The 25,050-nt window shown below is 37.7% G+C and overlaps 1 protein-coding gene across 1 annotated transcript in view; it reads right to left on the reverse strand.

The window, feature by feature from the left end:
- SNTG2 (syntrophin gamma 2) overlaps nt 1-25,050 on the reverse strand; it is a 183,846-nt gene that overhangs the window by 73,488 nt on the left and 85,308 nt on the right. The window contains exon 9 of the mRNA XM_075089724.1: nt 13,032-13,159. Coding sequence (XP_074945825.1) covers nt 13,032-13,159 — 128 coding nt within the window. The remainder of the gene's footprint in view (nt 1-13,031; nt 13,160-25,050) is intronic.

Genomic DNA, 25,050 nt, shown 5'->3' on the forward strand with positions numbered 1-25,050 from the left:
TATTTAGCCTGAAATTTTGTGGACTATGGGTGGATCTGAATGGAAACTCCCAAAAAATAATTCTCTGAATTACTTATTCTCATTGAAATTCTGTCTTAAAAATAATGGGGTTTTGTACTGTAAATGACATATGGCCTCATGTCTTAAAAAATACTCAAATTTGTATCTATAATTGGAATATTAAGAGAAACTACGTAGCTAAAAAGATATCAAAATATTAAACACAAACTTGGATTGCATTTCATGTTTGGGGTTTTTTTTGTGAACGTTTTGCTTCCGCTATTGTAACTTTGGTTTATTTTGTATTAAACTTTGAATAATGAAGTAAGATAACTGACGTAACACAGACATTATGCTTCTACAGATATTTTCTTAACTGATGTGGCAGTAGAAGCAGCTGTATTCCATTAGATTTGTAATAACTTGTGCAGAAGAAAAGGTTAGCGGGAGAGGGGACAGTTTTAGCATTTATGAGACCTCTTGTCCTGTTCCCCATGAAGTCACACAAATAGTAACAGGCACTGCTGATGAGAAAGAACGAGGGTAATACTGCCAGCTGAAGGAGAAGAGAGGGTAGGATGCAGGTGTGAGGTATTTGGCTTTGCTGCAGACAGAATTACAGTCTCAGCATGCTTTATGTGTTTGGAAGAAAGAGGTGGAGGAGTCTTGCAGGGTAATAGGAGCAGCTTGAATGACTGAAAGCTATATGCAGTATCGGTGTACTACTGTCCTCTCCTGAGTGCAGAATGTGTAGTAGTACCAGTCACTGTGGTGGGCTGGAGAATGAGTGTATAAATACTTATTAATATGTGTTTTATAATTCCAGCACAACTATCAGTTAGTGCTAGTTCAAGTGAGCTGGATTTCACCCCATTCAGGCATATAAAGTTCTGTTGCCTAAGTATACGGATGACAGGCAGCAGACACAAACTGGAACACAGGAAATTTCTGTTCAACATTAGATTTTTGGTTTGGTTTTTCCCCCACAAAGATAATCAAATACTGGCACATGCTGCACAATGAGGTTGTGGAATCTCCACCCTGGGAGTTGTTCAGGAATTGACAGGAGGTGGCCCTGAGCAATATGATCTCATTAGACATGCTTTGAGCAGGAAGCTGGACTAGGTGAATTCCAGGATCCCTTCCAGCCTGAATTATTCAATGATTCTGTGAGTCATGCTACACTCGGGAACTATTTTGTTTTATCATAAGCAAGGGCACAAGATAGGTGAGCTGGATCATTCTCTGGAGATGCTTATCTCTCTGCCTTGACTCCAAGGTGAGTCCAGGGATTTAGCACATTCATAGGTTAATGACTATTAGAGGTCTACAGACAGGTGGAATGAATCTCGTCCATTAAACTCCAATCTCACAGGACTTTAAGCATATGAATGGTCCCACAGAATTTAGGTGGAATGTAATTTTGCCTTGTTACTGACATGCAGATGTCTTTTTAGATTCAGAGCATAAGTGACATGTTAATTCTACTCAGGAAGTACAAGAAAATATTAGAAAACATAAATTAGCAAATGAAAGCAGATTAGTTTCACTATCTTATTGAAGGCATTGGCAAAATAATTATTAAAGTTAAAAACCCTCCAGCTGTATTTTTAAAAAACTTTAATGCAAGTATTTACAATTTATTTTAATCACTAGGATAATAAAGAAGCATGTTATTTTCGAATTGCTCCTTAACCACAATGGAAATGTGCTGGAGAGGTTAAAATTTTAAATAAATCATCACCCAACTGTATTTCACAGTATCCATTTGAGGAAGACTAGATTTATCTTAATATCATCAGAGTTGATTTGATATGTCAATGGCTTCAATCTCCAATATAATATATAAATGCCTCTAGGATTTTTTGGACACACATAAGATGGCTAACAAAATCTATGTTTGGATAATAGTTACTGGACTACCTGCCACTGTAATGCCTCTTCATGTTCAGGTTCAAGCTTTACAAGTCTTTTGGCATGAGGAGATCCTTTAGGTCATGACAACAAATCTCTGTCACGACTACAGAGATCATCAGTGTCATTATATTTAAATTATACACAAAAGATTACTTCTTCAAGATGTTCAATTGTCCTCGTGATTTAAATATCCAGTTTATAATGTCTATGAAATTCAGACATGTTTGTTAGGGAAACAGATGTCCATATGCATGACTTACCCTTAGTAATGTGGTGGATTCCTTTGAAATCTAAATAGCCACTGCTTTCAGAAGAAAGAGCAAGATTGCTTTATTATTATTATTATTATTATTATTATTATTATTATTATTGATAACACAATGCAAATAGGTTTTTTTTTTTCCATTACACTCCTCTGAAAACATGTATTTCTTGAACAAAGAGGTATTTTGTAAAAAAACAGCAATAAAGCTAAGTAATGCGATAGGACGAGAGGCAATGGCCTCAAGCTGCGCCAGGGGATGTTTAGGTTGGATATTAGGAAAAACTTCTTCACCGAAAGGGCTGTCAGGCATTGGAAGAGGCTGCCCAGGGAGGTGGTTGAGTCTCCATCCCTGGAGGTATTTAAAAGAAGGGTAGATGGGGTGCTTGAGGATATGGTTTAGTGGTGGACTTGGCAGTGATAGGTTAGCAGTTGGACTTGATGGTCTTACGGGTCTTTTCCAACCTTAACGATTCTATGATTCTATGATCACAGACTTCAAGAAATTCTGCTTGCTCCAGATTTTTTTTTTCTTTTTTGGTGTCAAAGTTAGTGGGAAGTAAGCAGGTCTGCTGCTGAAACTCAAGGCTATTTATCCTGAGGCCTTTATTGAAGACATCTGGGGGTAGAGCCTTGCTGAGCTAATCCTGGTGCATTAGAATTTAGTATTTTGTCAGCAAGCAGCAGAAAAGACAAAATAAGTCTCAACTTCTCCTGAAACAAAAAACCATAAAGTAATAATTCTTTGAACTCAGTGGTAATATTAATATGAACAATTCCCTTTAGAGTAATAATCCCTTTAACTTTTTGGGTGGACAGCATTTTTTTTGCCTTCTCTTCTGCTTGCTGGCAATATGCCATGGTGTGATCTGCCATTGTGTCTTCTAAGGGATGATATTTACTAGAACAAACAAGAGTGAAGAGGTGTCACATCAATTTTCCAGAGCAACACATCATCTCTGGGGGAAAGTGGAAATGGTTCCTCAGTACATGCATCCTGAAAAGAATGAAAGGACAAGGACAAGGGGCCCTACTCAAGCAAGGTGCCCCTGCTCAAGCAGGGGGGTTGGACAAGATGATCTCCAAAGCTGCCTTCCAACCCCTACCATTCTGTGATTCTGTGAAAGTGCTTCGTTTTTGCATGTGCACTTAGTTGCAGTACAGATTTTAAAACTTGAAGCTAAATATCATGAGGATGAAGATTCAAAAAAGAAATGAGATCACTCTCCTTATGTTGGCTTCACACTACTGAACAGAATTAAAAGGATGTATTTAAGCATGTGAATATATTGCCCTAGAGCACAAAGACACAGCAATTTCCTTAGTTTTCATTTCACTGATTTCTGATACACTTTTAGACTGCAAGTATATTGCATCCAAAAGTATGTTTAATTTCCGGCCAAAATATTTTACATCACTTCTCACATAAGTAACGTACTAAAGTGGTCCCAGTCTCTAAAAATCAATATTCAGTGCCAATCTTTTATTCTAACTGTGTGGTATAAGCTCCTGTCTAGCTTCTTTTTTCCTGCCTATACCTTGATTTTCCTCTGCTTTAGCAGCTTATTCTAGCCAAGGGTAAGTTAGCCTCTTACTGTGGAGAGATCTACAGAATGCCTGGTTGCTTCTCAGGTATCATCTTTCTGCTCACATTCTTTTTAGCAGATCTTATTCTGTAGCCTGCATTTACCTGATCCCTTGCATCTGATTTCCAGAATGTCTTGCTGCTTGAGAGGAATTGTGACAAATGTACTGGAAACATTTATTTTAACGATGTTTTTAAAGATAAACACACACAGTAGTCTTCAGGCAGTCCCTAAAAAAAACTGTACATAGCACAATCTTTTAAAAAATCCACTGACTTCATGGCTTATACTTTTTAGATATCACCTGAACAATGTAGTAAAAACCAATAAATTCCTGTGTCTCATATTCCTAAAGATATAATAAAGTGCTTTCTGGAGTGCTCCAAAGCTTGACAAATTCAGGACAAAGGTTACAGAATGGACTCCCATAGAGGCAGATGCTAAGCTAGTTTTAGTACTTTGTAACTTAGTCAAAAAATCAGTATGCATGGTAGGAATCACAAATCATTGCCCACAGTGAAATGTATCCATTTTATTACAAGGCTATCGGGTCTAAAAGTCATTGAAAAATGGATGTCATTTTCCAACTCTATGCAGAACGGAAAAAAAGACCAGCTGAAATTTCTTAAGTGCCAAAGGAAACCGCAGTTGCCAAATCCTAAAATACTATAACTCAAATTAGGAACAGCAAGTGTCAGTACAATACCTTTTGAGAAAAGAGAATTTACCATAGAAAATTTTATGTTTTAATTTGAATAACCAGAATTGTACATACATTCTAGATGGGGCCTTAGCAGTGTTTCTATAATGGTTTTAATGCTTCTTACCTCTGCAGGACAGTGGTGTTTCAGAGCTATTCTCTGCCTAACTACTGTACACAGTCTTTGCCTTCCTCTGTGGCCATCTACCAAAAGGCTCCACTAGTCTCCCATGAAACACTATGTCATAGGTTTCTTTGTTGTAGTAACAATAGTTAATGCCATCCCCTGCACTTTGTACTGTTGTGTGGCATCCCATTTCCCATAGTTCCATCCTTTCATAACATATTGTGTGTCTCTTCTGTACTGATGATGCTGATTCTGTGTCACCAATGATTTTAATTAGAGTACTGTTTTTACTGCACCATCAGTCAAATAGCCCTTAAGACACCCGATTAATAATAACCCTCCAAACCTATACTTTCTTTTTCATCTTACCTTTTATCAGATGTTAATCTCTCTGCCACTATCTCCCATCCTAAAGCTCCAAATCAGTTTCATTGTGATATCTTTCAGGTACATACTCATTCTTCTTACCCTCATGTTCAACATAATTGTTACTGAAAACTGTGAGCAAACAGTAATTCAGTTTTGTAACTCAGAGAGATTTTGTTTAATTCCTGTACCTTTCTCAAAATGTTTTATTCCATTTCTTGCTTTCCAATTTATTTGTCTAATGAAAGGCATTTTTTTAACTTACGGAGATGTTAAAATGGAAAATAGAATCCTTCAGAGAGACTCTGTTTAAGAAACCAGTAAGACAATTTAAAAAACAAAACAAAACAAAACCCCCCAAAACCCCATTTGAAAAAAATCACAAAATATGCTGTAGTAATTGCAATGGCCAGAATACCAAGAAATAGAAAATAATGCCTATATCTAATTAAGTTGTTTTGTAATTGGGATCATAGCTACATGGGCTCATAGCTACTGGGCCTGAATTATTTCCAGTCCACTCATTTCTTCAATTTAGTTTCCATATTCCAAATAAGCAAATTTTTTTTCAGTCTCTAAACTCATAATGTTCAAGAGGTTATATCACTTAAAGCTCCAGTCAACAAGGCAAACAAAAATGATTATATAGTTCTTTCAGTATCTGCTGTAAGGACTGAAAATACTTATCTACCCATTTTTCCAAAAAGGTTTTAGTCATTCTGTAGGAAAAATGGAAGATTATAAATGACCAAACGATGTCCTCCGACTTTGTAAGACTACCTATTTTTACTTTTCTATCTTAAAAACAGTAACACTCCAAACTATGCCATGAACTACAAATTCCTTTGCATGAGACTTAGTGATCTCATTATTTCTGTTACACTTACATCATATTTAGTGACCAACTCTATCCTCAACAGTAAAAAAATGTTTCCATCACCAGCTAGCAATTAAGAGTATTTAAAGGAACAGAGTTGTCACTGTATGTATTACCCTACCCTTACAGAGAAAAATTACATTGATGGATGGTGAGATGTGTAGAATGATGGAAGTAGTGGTGCTATATTATAAAGGCAAGTGAATAAAAAAATGTACTGAATTAATAAATAATCAAAAAGACTAATCAGCATGCTGCATAGAAATATTCAGACAGACTCCAATCGTATCAACAATATGAAATACACTGATTAAAGGTGATTTCGGTAGCTAATACAGTGTTTCTCTTCCACATTCATGCCTTCTGAAGATATAACTGGAAAGATCCTGCATAGAGAAGAGGAAGAACATGTACTACATTTCTTATCTTTCCTTTAAAATATTCTGGGGAATTTTTTTGGTTTTGTTTTGTGATATGAACACATTTCACAGTCACACTCTGCTGTATTTTCATTCATTTATATAAGGTATAAGGAAGGAAAAAATCTATCCTACTCTTTCTTGTTTCTGTTAATATCTATGGTGCAGACAAAATCTAAAGTATATGCAAAATATACTCTTGTGTCACTAAGTCACCAGTCTTAACACTTCCTGGGAAAAACAAAATGAAAAGTAAAACATAATGAAAAGTCAAAGGTAACTCCTTTCTTGTATAATGAAAGAAGAGTCACAACCAAACAGATACAGGTGTTCCTGGCCATCTCATGACACAAGAGCTAAAAGTATGCTCCTTCTTGCCAAAGTTACTGGAAAACTCAAATGAGTAACTGAGGAATTTAAACTGCATAGTTTAACCACAAACGAAGTAATATAGCCCAATCTGATTAGATTAGACTAGATTTGATCTAAACCGCATTAAAAGTATACCACAGTCTAACAGACAACTCTAGCTATATAACATGTTTCTAACTGAAAAATGGTCAAAAATATTGAGCAAGATGCTGACATGCCATACATTGTCATACTCTATATTTTTTAAAATAAAGGCAACAAAAAGATGTCCTTTGGTAACATATGAGATTCTGTTCGACCTTATGACAAACAATCTTTTTGTTGTTTCTAAGGTTATCTGAAAGTCAGAGCTTACTTACACCACCAGAAGGAGACTGCTGAAAATATGAAACAATCTTGAATATGATGGAGAACAACAGCGAATGAGGTCAGAAGGGCCACCCAGACTGGCTGACAGCAGCTTACCACATCAGAACAGCAAGAGTAGCTGGACTTTTGCCACACATACTATACGTAGACTATAAAGTACTATATATTAAAACAGTCAGTCTGTGATTTACTTTAGTAACAAAAGTATGCTAATTCTGTGGTAGCCAACTGCAAGAATTTCACAGGTGAAAAAGCTGTTTTTCTATTAGGGAAAAGAAGGATTGAAGAAAGCAGAGTGTGCATTACCTGTGAGTGGACAGACAGCAAAATAGTCATACAGGCTTCAATATCCTTTCCCAAGCCGTAACATTTTGCATAGATACAAGGGAATGTCAAAAGCCAAAGGGATACAGATAATTTTGAAAGAAGGATACAGACCTATCTGAACTTAATTCAGGTAGGGAGTAAGGGAAAAGGCCTTTCATAGAGGCCATCCAGCTGAAGAGAAGGCACACAGCTGTGTATGTTCCAAACTATCTTCCAGAAGATAGTTCCAATACTTCAAGAACACAGACTTAAAAATTAATCTGGCTGTTCTGGTGCCAGTGCACCTTCTCAAGACCTACAGAGATAACTCAGAGGATAATATATAATAAAGCATTGCAACAAAAGAAAGTTATGATGAAGAACATGAGAGAGACAAAAAGTTACAAGCATGACATAGACTCATGGACTCTAACACTGAAAAAGCAGGCATGCTGTCTACCAACGTACAGATAGGCTCCAAGATGACAAGGCCAATGAATCAACATTTAGGTCACTTAAGCAAGCTCTGGGTCAACAGAACCTGGTTCCTATGGATTACCTCAACTACCCAGACATTTGTTGGAAGACCAATATGGCAGCTCACATGTCATCAACTGTGTAGAGGACTGCTTCCTCATACAAATGTTAGGTGTGTCAACCAGGAATGAGGCACTGCTGGACCTGCTACTCACAAACAAAGAAAACCTGCTTTGTAATATCTCGGTTAGTGATAGCCTTGGCTGCAGTGATCACAATATTATGGAGTTTGGGATCCTGCTGTGCGTGCTGAAGGTTAGTAGTTTAAGACAAAGGTTTCAGATTTTAGAAGACCAAACTGTAGCTCACTCAGAGCTCATCTGGGAGGCATTCCACAGGAAGCTTCCATGGAGGATAAAGGAGCCAGTGAGTGCTGGCAGTTTTTCATGAGCACTAAACCAGTTCATTCCCTTTAAAGGTAAGGGAAGCAGGCAGAGCAAGAGAACCCTTTGGCTTAACCGCGAACTTCTACATCTGCTCAAAATAAAAGAAGTAGTGTACAAGAGATGGAAAAGCAGATGAATACCCATTGAGAACTACAAGGGCATTGCCAGGGTGTGCAGAGATGCAGTTAGAAAAGCAAAAGCTGAGTTTGGTTTGAAATTATCCAGAGATGTCAAAAACTCAAGAAAGGGTTCTTCAGGCATATAAACCACAAGCAAAAACAGAAGGAAAATACTGGCCCACTGCTAAACAGGAGAGGTTAATTAGTTACCAACAATGCTGAAAAGGCAGAGTTTCTCAATACTTTCTTCATCTCTGTCTCTACCAGCAAAATTCAGCCCCAGGCCTTGGGAATAAAAACTCAGGGTGATGCAAACACAGACCCACCATCAGTGAAGGAAGAGTTGGTATGTGAACTGGCACAGGATCTTGTCCCCTGCAGATCAATGGGGCCTAACGATGTCTACCCAAGGGTGTAAAGAGAGCTGGCTGGCATCATTGTGAGGCTGATCTCCATAATGTTTAAGAAGTCATGGAGATCATGAGGCATCCCAGAGAATGGAAGAAAGCTAATGTCACCCCCATCTACAGAAGATAAGGGCTTAAAGGAGGATCCAGGAAATTATAGGCCCATCAGTCTTACTTCAGTCCCTGGGAGAGTTATGGAGTGATTTTTCCTGGGGGCTACAAGTCAGACGAAGCACATGATGGGGAAAAGCCAGAACGGATTCACCAAGAGCAAATTGTGCTTGAGAAACCTGATTGCCTGCTACAACAAAGTAACCTGCTTGATTGATGGAACACAAGTGGTGGATATTGTCTACCTGGATTTCTCCAAGGCTTTTGATACGGTTTCCCACAGCCTCCTCCTAGTGAAACTGATGTATAACAGTCTAGACAAGTGGTCCTTGTGGTGGGTGGGGAACTGGCTGATGGGCTGCACCCAGAGGGTGGTGGTGAATAGCTCCTTTTCAAATTGGCAACCTGTCACAAGTGGGGTCCCTCAGGGATCGATATTGGGCCCAACGCTGTTTAGTATCTTCGTAAGTGATCTGGATATGATGGGATCAAGTGTACTCTGATGAAGTTCGCTGATGATACTAAACTGAGTGGGGAAGTGGACACTTGGGAAGGGAGAGACACCCTGCAGGAAGACATGGATAGGCAGGTAAAGAGGGCTAACAAGAACTTTATGAAGTTCAACAAGACAAATGTGAGGTCCTGCACCTGGAAAAACATAATTCAGGAGTGCAGCACAGGCTGGGATCCACCTGGCTGGAGAGCAGCTCTGTGGAAAGGGACCTGGGGATCCTGGTGGACCAGAAGCTCAACATGAGCAAACAGTGTGCTGCTGCGGCCAAGAAGGTCAACAAGATGCCGGGTTGCATCAGAAAGGGCATCACCAGCAGAGAGAAAGAAGCCATTATCGCACTCTACTGGTGCTTGTCAGGCCACACCTGGAGTACTGTGTACAGTTCTGGTCCCTGCTATGCAAAAAGGATGTGGACAGGCTGGAAGGGGTCCAGAGAAGGGCCACCAAGATGATCAAAGGACTGGGAAGCCTGCCATACAAGGATAGGCTGCGAGAACTGGGTTTGTTCAGCCTTGAGAAAAAAAGGCTTAGGGGAGACCTTACCACCATGTTCCAGTATTTAAAGGGTGGCTACAGAGAAAATTGAGATTCCCTTTTTACAAAGAGTCACATAGGAAAGATGAGGGGTAGTGAGTACAAATTACTCCTGGGGAGTTTCCTATTGGATGCAAGAGGAAAATTTTTACAATGCAAACACTCAGCCATTGGAATAATCTCCCCAGGGAAGTGGTGGATTCCCCAACATTGGATAGTTTTAAGGTTTGGCTGGACAGGGTGCTGGGCCACCTTGTCTAGACCATGCTTTTGCCAAGAAAGGTTGGACCAGCTGATCCTGGAGGTCCCTTCCGACCTGGTATTCTGTGGTTCTGTGATTCAAATAAATACTCAGAGAATGGCAAAATTAGTAAGTTAGTCAGCAGGAGCCATGATACATTCACGGGAATTGTCATGGATGCATTCAAATGACTTTAGACTGATGGCTGAAATGTGAAAGGGAGTGGAAATGTGTAGATATGGTTGAAAGGAGGATTATTATCTAGACTGATGTCAGCATTTATACTTGTAATTGCTTGTAGGTTTTATTCCATGCAAAGCAGACATGATTTTAGAGAACAATTACTGAAGACAAATGTTGGAATTTGTGCTTTTATGAACACAGGGAAGTGTAAAAGAAAGGATACAAGTGGGATAACAGCAAGAATATGTACATGTATTTCAGAGGAGGAAAAAAATAAGGTAAGAGCAGTCTGGTATCCATTGGGCAAAAATAAACACCTTTAGTAAGAACATGGGAAACACCTCATCTGCAGTTAACCTCAAGGTGGTATTCCTTTAATGCTCATATAGATATTCTTTTTGGTTTACCAAAACAAGCAAGGAGCATTTAGCAGAACTGAAGTATCATGGGATGGTGATGGGCTTTATGGACCAATTTCTTTCTCCTTTAGACTGTTTACAACAAAAAGGAAAATAAAAACACCCTAGGAATAAAGAAGTGCTGTGTACACTAAATATATGTAGGAATGAGATGCATCACAAGAGAATATGCCTCTACAGACTGAAACTGAAAGCACTAAGCACCTCAATCCTTACAAGAAAAATATATCTGTGATGTGTTGATCTTCGGCCAGCAGCTAAGCATCCAAACTGCCACTTACTCCCCTGCCCCTCTCCAGAGAGAATAGGAAGAGCAAGAAAACTGGTGGGTTAAAATAAAGATAGCTCAATAAGCAAACGGAAGAGGAAGAAAAAAAAAACAAACCAACCCACAACAAGTCCTGCAAAGGCAACCACTCACCATCTCCCACAGGCAGAATGATTGTCAGCCAGTCTCCAAGCAACGACTAGCTCCCCTCAAACACTCTGTTTTTATTGCTGAGCATGATGTTACATGGCATGGAATATCCTGTTGGTCAGTTCGGGTCAGCTGCCCAGGTTGTGTCCCCTCCCAACTTCTCAGCTACTGCCAGCCTTGTGGTTGAGTGGGAGCACAGCAGGAAAAAGAGACAGCCTTGATGGTGTGAAAGCACCGCTCAGCAACAGCCAAAACACTGGTGTGTTATTAATGTTGTTTTAGTCACAAACAAAAACACAGTGCCATATGGGCTGCTATGAAGAAAATTAACTCCATCTCAGCCAGACCCAGTACAACAACAGAAGGTGTTTTACTTCAAAGAATTCTAAAAATGCATATGCTGCTCTTTAGGGAAGTGGAATCCCTTTGGATTGCTCCATCTAATGCATAAAGTACACAGAACAGGAGTGAAACCTTTTCAAGCTAGCACAGTGATAACTGAATCAGGGTTTAAATGTTCTATCTTCTTACATTTACCCTTTAGATTTAAGAACATCGATGATAAGTTGATGATGGGTTGATGTCTAAATGTGCATACAGATATCTGCTTTCTTAATTCACAGGACAACTTCTAAGCCTTGAATGGTTGGAGGCCTGTGATAGATTGGGAAGGGTTGGATCACATGAACTGGTCAGCTGAAGTAGGAAGGGAGGAAGTGGTGGGAGGAAATTATGAGAGACAAAATAAAATAGAAGAGTTCAGACAAAGACTGTGGAATAAACTAAAACTTCTCTGGACAGTCTGTGAGAGGACTTGCCAACTGACTTAGGAGACTAATTGCTGTAAGTTAAAGGCAGCACAACTGTCCTACTAGAAGAATAACGTATTTCAGGTAATTTTCAGGAAACAGGTAACAAATCTGGCATATATCAAGAGAGGTATACACATGAATTTCTGGTACCTCCTGGTAGCAGGTGATGTGTATAGTTGATACTTCAACAGAGATTCCATTTCTCTCACTAACAAGAATTAGCAGCAAACAAATATAGGGCAACACATGAAGAAAATCGAAAACAACAACAGTGAATGAACTCCTGTTCTCATACATACGGAGAACTGTGGAGTGCTTGGACCACTGGTACTGGTAGATTTGAGGCAGTCCTACCACAGGGAATGGCTCGCAGAAAAAAGCTGATGCATGCTGCGATGTGTTAAATCTTTCTCAAGCACATTATTTATTGAAGCTTTATTAAACTTCACTTTTGCTTTAATCTTTCCTGAAGCCCAGAACAATCATCTCTGACATCCTATTCCACAGCTTCTTCATGAAGCATTACTTAGGTCTCTGAGATGCAAAAAGGTTCTACGTTCAAAAATACAGCATTTTGTACCATGTATTTTGCCAAAATCTGTTAATATGAATTTCTATATGACAATGATATGTAGCATAGTCATGATGATTGTGCACTCTGTTATAATTTGTAAAGTCAAGGGAGAGTTAATCGACAATATTAGAATTTAGGAATATAGAAGTATTCTATTACAGACATGGAATGAAATGTAGTACCTTAAAAATTAATTCAAGTAATGCCAACCCTAACCTTTGTACTAGCTGATGATGCTAACTGAATTCCCAAGATACAACAGATTATAGAAATGTATTTGTAGGAGCTATATTTATTGTCCTTTTTTGCTTTATCTTTGGTAATCACCATTAATCTTGAGAGAAGATGGACTGCATAGTTTTTAATAAGCCAACTTTCAGATCTCAACTCAAAGAGTTCTTATATAGCCAACACTCTACAGCAAAATATTAGGTACAGCTATCTAACCCAGTGCTCCCCCTCTTAGATTACAAACCTTAATTTATCTGTTCCAGCTTTGTACCTCGAGATTCGAGCCATTGACAGAGGAACTGATAAGGTGTCTAGCCAGCGCTTCTCATATTTTGGTTCATTAGCTATGGGTGAAGAAGGTGATGATGGAGCCTGTATAGGATAAACGAGAATCAGTAAGTGCAGTTTATCAGACAATATACTGAAAAAAACCATGAATATGCATCTTTGGCTCTGCTTGCCTCCGAAGTGAATAATCATAGTAATAAAACTATTCAAGAAACTCAGGATTTAGTACAGAAATAAAAAGAAGCATTCATGTAGAAAGCAATGCTCGCTATCTTGATATTAGGCTTGTGACTTAACTTCAGTATTGCCTAAACATTAAATATATTTATATTTTTGTTAATATTTGTAACTGCCAATAAAAAGGAAATAAGTTTTAGTTACAAATTTTTCTGAATTTTCCCTAAATGCAACATAAAATAAATTTTTGGTTTAAATTAATCTGGGCTGTGCAACAATTCTACATGGCTCAAACAATCATCAGAGAAAAAAACATAAATAATATCCTAATGTAAAGACCACATTACAGAATACTGGTTTCTTATTTGTGTGTTGTGACTTTTATCCATAATGTTATTTAATAGTAGATTTAAAATTCTGATTTCTGTGTTATCACTATCCATAGGCAGATTGATGAATCTTGAAATTTCATCTTTGAAGTTCTTCTTCAAATGCTTCTACTAGAAAGGCAAGATTTTTGATACTATCTAAGCAATAAAGGATGTCCAGGTATCAGAATAGTGAAAATACATAATTTTACAATCTAGTCATTTCATGTAACTACGGCATACAAAAGAAAACAACCTTAAATCAAGTGTGTGCAAACGCAAATTGAGGTAGGGGAATTAGTTTGGATATATAGCTCTTGACAAAAGGGTCTACTCAAACCCAAACTACAGCTTATACGTAGACTGTTCAGCCTGCTCACATACGTAGCATCTTATGTATCATGACTAAATAGTGCACCAAGAATGAAACATGATAAAAAGAAAACATTTATGGAATTTTAAAAGTTGTCACAGAACCACTAGCACTAAAACATTCAGGAAACTGCAGAGAGATATATGTCTTAGTTGATATACACTTGCAGAATATGCAGTTTGTTCCTTGTGAAATAATATCCACAGGTTTACATCACTGTATCAATGACTAAAACTACAGAACTATGCCCAAATTGTCAAAAAAAAGATGGTAACTCGTTTTGTTTGAAAATGATTTCAAAACAGTGTTTACAGGCAAAAAAATTAAATTAGATACAGATTAGAAAATTATGGAAACCACTGCTCAGTGTACCAACCCAGATTTATGAGGATGATTATGAGCTTAAAAAAACCCCTTATTCAATAAACAATAGAATGAGCTAGGAGTTTCTTATAGAATGCAGAAAAATGATAAATTGAAAAGTTTTATTGGTACTTATATCTCTGCACTACCATGAGAGTTGCGTATTTCACTCTTTTATAAAGATAGCAGTACTATTTACAGAAAAGCAGCTGAGGATTCACAGACATAGATATTTAGATCAAAGTTAGGTGTTTGTGCTGTCTCTGAACCAAAATTATTTGTTCCAGGTTGTACAAAGAACTTCCCAGCAGAGAAGGGAGTTGAAAGCTGGTTATTTTTATACGAGCTGTAAATACGCATTGAATAGTACCTATCAAAGCAAATAAAACACAGACTGACCCAGCTGCAGCTCTGTCATGCCCAGGTGTTCAAAAGCCATCAAACTTACTCAAAATAAAGTGCATTCTGGGAATTGTTCTATTTCTACTTCTTTTTCTTACTCTTAGGGTTAATTCTTTTTCCCTAAAGCTCTTTCTTACAGTCAGCAAGGGCCGATCTTTCTATTTATGCCTTTAAATAAATCAAAATAGTGAGTGTCACATTCTAATAGGACAACTGAGAGTTAGTGACTGTGGGGCACTTCTCTAGTAAACAAAAAATTTGTAATGAAATTGCCAGAGTTGGTAACACTGAAGGGTCTTTTAGACTGCAATTTCTTTGGGGAAAAGAATTTCATTTAGAGTATTTGCAATCCCTAGAACAATCCAACTTTCATTCGATTGAGATCTGGTGTTGTTGCAGTATGAATATTTCATAATCAAGTCAATAGACTAGCTCTATTTCATAGAATTAGCCACAAAAGGCTAAGGTGTCTCCAAAGCCTAATACAAATTTAATAGCATCATAGTGAAGAATACGATGCATATTTTAGAATTCTGTACAAATTAAAATAATTGACAGAACCACACACAATCTGAAGTTGAAAATGATCAACATAATCTAACATTCCCATCTGGAAACTGAAATGTCTAAGAATAAAGCAGAAGGTAGTAGCTTATTGCAGTCAAAGATAAATGCTTGAATATAATCACTGAATTTAACCCAATAATCAGGAAATAAAGGAACATAAAAATTCCTGAAACACCTTCATCTGTTGCTCCCATACTCTCAACTCTCAAGACACAGAAAACATCTAGACAATTTAAATATAAAACCCTGTCTTTTTCTTGTGAACAGTTAGCTGTACTTCTTTTAGCAGGCTGTTGAACAATAATTAGTAATATTCTAGGCAATTTAAGAGCATTTGGCAGCAAAAAATTCATAGGTGGATCACTGGCAATTTAATGTTTCCACTTGGTCCCTTACACTTCAGTCAAATGCTTTAGTAGGATACCAGTGTAATGAAAGAACATATCAATGTAAGTAAAGATCAGAATTTTAGGAAATTTACATCACATCTATTCATTAGATTCATGAACTGAATGGGAAAATGGCCAAAACCACTTGGTAAAAATCTATTAACCCCAAACTTATGATAGTACAGTACAGAAATATTCCTGCCAAAATACTAAACTCCTACAACTGATGTAAACTCCTAAAGAAAATGTGGCTTCTCCAGACAATTTCACCACACTACTTAGAGGTTGGTTTCCCCCTCCCCCCCTCCTCCCAGTTCTGGACTTCTTATACCTGCCGAAACCCTGCTGCATGATCTGAACGTTAACGATCAAGAACAGGGAAAGGATACAAAGTGGTCAAACTGGTCCAAGTTTCAAATGTCTGTTTCTTACTAAGCCATATTCTACTAACCAGTTTATGGTAGAGCAGAAAGTTGGAGTGATCCCTCTTAATCTTCTTAAGGGCAAAAGAGGACATACATATGGCCGTAAGACCATTGCATAGAAACAAAATCATATAATAAGACCAGCAGTTCATTTTGTTCTGTTTGTCCTCAATGTATTAACACTTTGATGTATCCCCTTCTAAATACATGGATAAAAATAACAAACTGGGGAAGAAGCAAGTCAATGCAACTTTTGCAAACAGATGTTATACCTCACAAATCTTTTAGAGTTGACCAAAACTGTTAATTAATATAACAAATTGCTAAGGTGTACTTGGGTTTCCAAAAACCTTTTGTCCCTCACAAAAGTTTCTTAACTAATTAGCTGTGAAATAAGGCAAAATCCTCCCACAAATAAATAATTATCTAATATACAGCAAGCAAAACACAGCAGTTTAGAACCTGTTTTCACTGCGGAGGGCCACCATCAGTGGACTCCCACAATTACATATGCTGTTCAGCATATTAATGATCTGGACAAGATGGTGAACACCAGCTGACCAAGTTTACAGTGCAAAACAGGTAACAAGGAACAATAAAAGGAAAACCAAACAGCAAAGAGCTGCAGAAGCTGCTCATGGTTCAGAATGACTGCGAGATAAAAGGACTGCTAAAAATATAGCAGATAAATGTATAGTAATGTACACGAGGAAAGACAATATTAACTTTCCCCATACTGTAATGGGATATGAACAGGTGATGAGCACTCAAAAAAAAAGATCCTGCTGTTGTGGGAAAAGCAGAAGTTGAAAGGAATGCAATGGCTTCATTCAAATAATGATTAAGTAAACAAAGCTTCATTAGACTGGAAAAGAAGCAGCTGAGGGAACTGTATGACTAAGGTACGTAAAAACATAAATAAGAGAGAAAGGGATAAGGAAACAGTGGTTCACTTGCCCTTTTCATATGAGAAGAAGTATTGATTAGGGGTAAAATACAGTAGAATAAAAACAAAGAAAGAATGTATTTCTCTATGTAACAAACTCTGGCTCAGGAAGCCCCTATGCCAGAAATCATTGGAGGTGCAGGAAATACACCCTATAAATAATTTACATATTTCCTCTGTCCTTGTATTCTCTCGAGGGCAAGTTATTTGGTTAGATGGTCCTTTGGTCTGACCCGATGTACTGAGCTGGCTGACCTTCAAGCCTCTTGTCTACTAAACGGCTTCTGTTGCTCATGTTGAAAACTCTCTGCACCACTCCTCCAAACCACTAAAAAAATTGGCTGTTTAGAGATTATCTCTGCAATCACAGCTTTTATCCTCTGGTTCACTTCACACCTTTGGCTTTCTGCTGAGACCGCTAACAATGTTGCCAATTAAAGCCGATTTGTTTGTAACACCTGTCCATTAAGAAATGGATTGAACACAAAAATCTCATTTTTGACAGAACACTGAACAAGAATCAAGTTGTAATGACATGTAATCACTACCCACCTGGGACAGCTGTGTACTGTTGACCTGGAGGAGTGTCTGACTCTGTATCCCATTAGCAATCATTGACCTATGAAGGACAATGTAGGCAAGTGCTTTCTTGCTTTTTTAAACTGTATAACAACTCATCATGGGGCAACCAAGAGATCTTCCCATAAGCAGAATAAGCCCAGGAAGTCCTCCACTAGAGACCTAATCAGACATGTATAATTAAGTTTCCACTAAGAACATAGGAAGGAAAGCAAAAGATCACAGTTGGCTGGGATTGTCAATTTTTCATCTTTTTGTGACGTGACTTGCAGTCCTTGGGAAAGTCAGTTATTTTACCTCAGTGTTTTGTGTTTTTTTTTTAACTGTAATCGATTCTAAATCTCTGCACAAAAAAATGTAAAATCCCCATAAGGAAATGTTTCTGAATCCTCCCTAGTAACTAAATTTGCAATTTCTGTGACCTTGAAAGCAGTCACAGTGATATTTTAGGTTGACATATTGCTCTTCTGTTAAACACGGATTTCAGGCAGTTTGAAGCAGGGTTAATTTGCTTTTGGAGTCAGAAATACTCAGGGTCATTACTCAGCATGCTTAAGATTGCTTTTAAATATACTTTTGATCTCATATTACAAATACTATCTGGTTTGCAAAAAGGCAAGTCTTACAAAGTCTTCATAGTGGAGGAGGATGGACTACACCTGGAGCAGTAATGTATCTATTGCAAACTTTCTCATGCCACAATTAAGGAAAGAGGGAACAATAATTGGTACAGTTTATTCTTAAAGGACTAAATTAATTAGCATCAGTGATTTCTTCCCTTGAAACAGCTACTTTTTTCCTTTGCTGCCACAATGCCTTGCTGTTGTCACCAGCATTGAGAAATAAAGAGAGGACAGGAGAACTTCTCAGGAATATCTGAGCTTTCAACTGAAACTGTAACCAGTGCAAATGATTTAATGAAAGACTTATTTCTGTTCTATAAGAGTTTGATTTTCTATCAAAACTCTTTAATTTTTGCAGTTAAACATTTTTGCAGTTCAAACATTGCATGTTTGAAGGTTTCAAAAGACCAGCAAGATATATACTTGTAAATTTAATTTTCAATGAATTTATTTTCATTTATATGAAATAATAAACTTAATAAATTGTTATTCTGGTGAAGATTGAAAGGTGAAACAATCTAAAAGGAAATAAAAGGTTAGCAAATGTGACACCCATCTACAAGAAGGGACAGAAGGAGGACTTGGGGAACTACCGGCCTGTCAGCCTGACCTCAGCGCTGGGGAATGTTATGGAGCAGATCGTCTGGACTGCCATCCTGCATGTGCAGGAAAATCAGGTGATCACGCCCAGTCAGCATGGGTTTAGGAAAGGAACGTCCTGCTTGACTAAGACTTGACTTCTATGACAAGATGACCTGCATAGTGGACGAGAGAAAGGCCGTGGATGTTGTCTACCTAGACTGTAGTAAAGCCTTTGACTCTATTTCCCACAGCGTTCTCCTGGAGAAACTGCCTGCTCACGGATTGGACGGACATACTCTTCGCTGGATAAAAAACTGGCTGGATGGCTGAGCCCAAAGAGTTGTGGTGAATAGGGTTAAATCCATTGGTAGATGGTCACAAGTGCTGTTCCCCAGGGCTCAGTACTGGGGCTGGTTCCCTTTAACATCTTTATCAATGATATGGACAAGGGGATCAAGTGCATCTTCAGTAAGTTTGCAGATGACACTAAGTTTTGCGGGAGTGTCGATGAATTTGAGGGTAGGAAGGCTCTGCAGAGGGATCTGGACAGGCTGGATCGATGGGCCAAGGCCAGCTGTACAGGGTTCAACAAGGCCAAGTGCCGGGTCCTGCACTTGGGTCACAACAACCCCATGCAACGCTGCAGGCTTGGGGAAGACTGGCTGGAAAGATGCATGTGGAGAAGGACCTGGGGGTGCTGGTCGACAGCTGGCTGAACATGAGCCAGCAGTGTGCCCAGGTGGCCAATAGCATCCTGGCTTGTACCAGGAATAGTGTGGCTTGTGGGACTAGGAAAGTGATTGTCCCTTTGTACTTGGCAGTGATGAGAACACACCTCAAATACTGTGTTCAGTTTTGGGCTCCTCACTGCAAGAAAGACTTTGAGGTGCTGGAGTGTGTCCAAAGAAGGGCAGCGGAGCTGGTGAAGGGTCTGGAGAACAAGTCTTATGAGGAGCAGCTGAGGGAGCTGGGGTTGTTTAGTCTGGAGAAGAGGAGGCTGAGGGGAGACCTTATCACTCCCTACCAGTACCTGAAAGGAGGTTGTAGTGAGGTGGGTGATGGTCTCTTTTCCCACGTAACAAGTGATAAGACAAGAGGAAATGGCCTCAAGCTGCACCAGGGAAGGTTTAGATTGGATATTAGGAAAAATTTCTTCACCAAAATAGTTATCAAGAATTGGAACAGACTGCCCAGAGACATGGTTGAGCCATCATCCCTGGATGTATTTGAAAGAGATGTAGATGTGGTGCTTACGGACATGGTTTAGTGGTGGATTTGGTAGTGTTAGGTTTACAGTTTGACTTGATGATCTTAAAGGTCTTTTGCAACCTAAATGATTCTATGATTCTATGAAATAAGAATCAAAAGTGATATCCATTAGGAAAAAATATAACCTTTTACTGATAATTTGGAATTTATGCATTTTTTTTGCTTTAAAGGATTTATTTTTTCAAAATGTAGCATTAAAGGCTTGAGCCTGTTCTGTAAACTGGTATTTCTACCAAGTACATGTATATGTAAAAGGCATGACATTCTAGATTACTGTCTTTGTTGATATTGGTTCAAAAAGAGATGATTATGATGATGCTATTATTTATCTCTTGAGGTATTTTTGCTATTTCTGCTTTAGTAAGCCTTGCTAAGAAAATATGTAAATATGTACATATGTACATATGTAAAATATGTATATGAAAATGATAGCAACGCTAATACACTCCATATTTATTTATTGAAATATTTTCCTAGTTAAAACAGCTCTGAGGTTGAAATCATAGAATCATAGATCACAGAATATCTCAAGTTGGAAGGGACCCATGAGGATCATCAAGTCCAACCCCATCTCATGGCAGGACTACCTAAAACTAAATCATATGACTAAGAGCATCGTCCAGGTTGTCCTTGAACTCTAAACTGCTAAAAAATGGCTTGGCGTAGCTTCATTTCGTTAAGTTATAACTGCAAACATTGGCCACTAAGTTTTATGGATTTTGGTAAAAACTTCTGTATTAGTAAATACTGTCTTGCACCTTTTTGGTGCAAACTGGAGTGCATCTTGTCAAAACCCTATTACTAAAAATATTACAGCATACTCAAAAGAAAGCCCTCAATATAATATGCTTTTCAAAGCAGGCAGATTTGTATTACACTTATTCTGGAGGAAGAGAATTAGAGTTATACAATTTCTTGCATCACCACCAACAACTATTCAATTCACAGTGAATTGGATGAACTCTATAGTTTTCAGTCAGGTCTGTGATGGAAATAGATATATATTGTGTATACACATATTATATATATTTATATGTATATGTAGGATTAGTTCTTCACTCGATCAATGAACTGATCTGACCAATGTATGGCTGAGTATTTGCTAATACTTATTCCAGGGACAGACAGGAAACAAAGGCTGTAGACTGGCTGGAGAGGAAAACAAGACCGATCCAATTAGCAGTAAGAGAGTCTTACATTAGCTTATTTTAATTGTGGAACAACACAATTAAGAAGTGCTCAGCTGGGAGTAGAGACATGCATGAAACTCTTGTGATGCCCAGCTAAAGAAACACATCGTTGAGATATCTACTGTAAAGAGTAGTCAATTAGAGCATTCAGCTTGTCTCAGAATTCAGAGGGATTTAACGACGATATCAAAATACCTGTGCATTCCTTTGATGCAGCATCAGTTCAGGAGAGGGTCTGTGTTTATATTTAATGGAATTCTTAGATGCAGATGCACAATTCTGTGACAGCTTTAAGAAGACAGTAATTATCTGGTAAAGTATGCATCACTAAATCATTTAATAGATAAAGGCCTCTATACAGGAAACAAGCTCTTCCAGACGAAGTAACAATTTGGAGAAGTAATTTGATGTCTTTAAAATTCAGTGAAAGCAGCAACTTTTAATTATACAGCTCTATTCTACATTATTTTAATTGACAGACGTTGTTTAATTAAATGGGAGGAAGGCAAAACAGCATGTGAAACAATGATACTACCCCTCCCTTTCTGTCACAGAAAAGAAACACTGTTTTAATTCTAATGCTGCATCATATGCATGCTTTTGAAATTTAATGACTGCTCTTGAAGACATTTAATGCTTTTTAATTAATGGATGGTTTTGCAGACAGTGAGCACGTATATGTGGTGTTTACATGGAGAGTCTGTATAGCAGTATGTGTTAGGGACTTACACTGCCCTATTCACTGCAGTAGCTGTGCATTTAAATCAACGGGATTACTGTTCTACCGGTGAGGAACAAATTAAAAACCGTTCAATTATAGAAGTTTCTCTAGAAGTGATTTACAATGGAAATACTAATGAATATTTCATTACAGCTGTGCTGCTAGGTGTTATTACATTATTTTTTTTTTTTAATGAACCAATAAGGTACAAGCCTGACTAAGATTAGAGAATATATATGGACTATTTGACAGAATCTCGCACCTTTTTCTTTAATTTGTTACCCTCGGGCTAGTATGTAATTGGTTCCTGAGTAACCTCAACAACCTTGCCTGGAACACCTTTTCAGATATATTCTTCCTTTGGTGGGTAGAGGCCAGGGGCCAGAGTAGCTTATATTAAATCTCAGCACAAAAAGCAGGAAGTAATTATGACTCTTCTCAAACTGTAACAGCAGTCAGAAATCAAAACCCAACATTAAATGTATACAAGGAAAAGAATAGAACAAAATATAATGTCGAGATTATTATGGCATTACACTGTAAATGCAAGCATACCCAAACTTCAGCTGTTACAGACAGCTTTTGGCAGCCTTTGATATTCCCAAATGGGGCGTGTGGTCCTTGCTTAGAAAAATTATCTCAAGGGTAGGGAAATTCTTTGAATTCCACACAGTCTGCACACCCCTCAGGATAAATCTGAGGCTTGACTCTTAATTGTATCACTAATTAGGACCTCATAAGTGTCAATTTATTGCAGGAACTTGTAGAATGACGCTGGATGCGACTCTGTGGGAGAACTTGTTGCCTCAATTTTACTATCATTTTTCACTACAAGACATTTATAGCATGTACCTGAACTGCTGGAGTTCATCTACGTTAACATCAGATCTAGAAACAGACAACGGTAGATGGATCCTTCTAGTTTTAAAAAAAAAAAAAAAAAAAAGAAAGAAAAAGCTTGCTTTAATTTCTTCTAACAGTTTGGCTTCCTCATTTAGTCTTCAATCTCATGAACACTACCACGTGTCCCTCTAACCAAGCACTTCTGACACCCCTACTAATACACACGAAAGTCGGCTGCTAATGCATTGGCCGTGTTGGCAACAGGTGAGAAGTGGTCCTGATTTTGTTTACTCATAGAATAGAGTTTCAAATTTCTAACTTCTCTTTATAATCTAGCTTTGACCTGAAGCGGTCTGTTTTGCACCTCTGTAATCATAGGCAGAAGAACAGATAATACAAGAAAAAAGAGAGGTGATTTTGTTGAGGAATCAAATGCAAATTTAATTCCTCCACAGCTCTCATTTTGCACTCCTGAATATCATAGGCCAAACAGAAGAGCATCATTCATTGCTAAATAACACTGCTCCCCAAAACTCCTTTGTCTATCTGTGCAAATGAAAGGTACCCAATGCACTCAGTGCAACCTACAGAGCAATACAACTCTCCTCCTTAAAGCATATTCCTGGTGACTACTCAGATGAATTGCTCCCTATGATCCATCAAGTAAGCAAAGGCACTCAAAATATTTCATCTGCAAGTGTAATTAAAAAAAAAAATAATGGAATTAATCAGGATAAAGAAAATGATCCAATTTCTATCAGAAATTATAAAAAAACTAATGAATTGGCCTTAACCTCCTAAGCCGTTTTCTTTTCGCTGCTGCTGCACTCTAAAATGAACAAACTCGTAAGAACTGTAAGAAACAATGAAAGGCCTGTGTATGGGGAAAGTATGTAAAATTAAAAAATAGAACCAGATACCTATCAAATGCAAGTTACTGTCTCCTACTTGGGATATTAATTCCATTGTGATCCTGCTGCATTTTTTTCTGAAATATAAATAACAAAGCCACAATCTTCTATCTGACCTTTCTTGGCCTTTTACTTCTTTTCCAGTGAAAGCAGACTTGGATTTAGGCCAGCCCCACTTAAAAAACTGAAGCTGCCTTCTTTGACAGTGTGTGAATATCAGATTAATTTTCAGTGTTGTAAGTGAATACTTTTTAAACTAGTATTAGATGTCATAAAGCAGCAAATATTGTTGTGTTCATTTATTTAGCAGAGAGTAAGGCTTTCTTTATAGTTTCAATGCCCTATTTCCTCTCACCAGCTTTTGTTAATGCTCTAAGTTAAAAAAATAAATCCTAGAACCGTATTTGACTTAAACTTTACTGGGAAATTAACAAGTGTTTAATTTCTGTGCAGAAGAAATGACCAATCTGATCCATCAGATGTTAAATACTAAAGAAATAACTCTGCTGAAAGGATTAGCAGTGACAGTGGGGATCAATACAACTAAAGGATAAGACTTTTAAAGATACCTTTATTCACTTCATTAATGTCATCGTGAAAGTCCTAGTCAACTCTAATCAGAATTAGAAAAACACGGCACTTTTGAACAGCTAAATCTAAATTAAACAATTTCAGTACTCAATATCAAAAGCATTTCCGTAACAATTCTATAGTAGTGGAGTAGAAAAGTGCTATTTATTAGGCTTTTTCCAGCTTTTACTACTATAATTTCTGAGAGCTGCAATCAGAAACAGAAAATTTGGAATATTTTTTCCTGTAGGCAGAAAGGGGACACTCACTTCATATTTAATTAATTGAGAAAAAGGAGCACACTTATTTGCAGTGTGTTTATCTCATTTCTTAAAGGTCCTCAGCACAGCAGCAGTCCAAAATATTTAAGTGTAGCTATCTGTGCTCATCTATTTTAAGTTTCTCTTCAGCAAATAAATTGAAGACAAGGTGATGATTACTTTCATGAGAGTAACCAGGGCTATACCTCTGAGCTATTTTTTTATTTATTACATTCATTACTTTTTATGCATGTACATTACCAGATGATACACTGTGAATTGGAAGTCAATTTAAAGTTACATTGCTTTCATATTCAGTTGGAAAATAATGGATTTTCAGACCAAGAGTTGGCAGAGGCTATCATTATCACACACTAAACCATTCTAATAGAAAAGGTACTGATCTGGAATCCTGAA

Source organism: Phalacrocorax aristotelis, chromosome 3, assembly GCF_949628215.1.
Source record: "Phalacrocorax aristotelis chromosome 3, bGulAri2.1, whole genome shotgun sequence".
Lineage (NCBI taxonomy): Eukaryota > Metazoa > Chordata > Aves > Suliformes > Phalacrocoracidae > Phalacrocorax > Phalacrocorax aristotelis.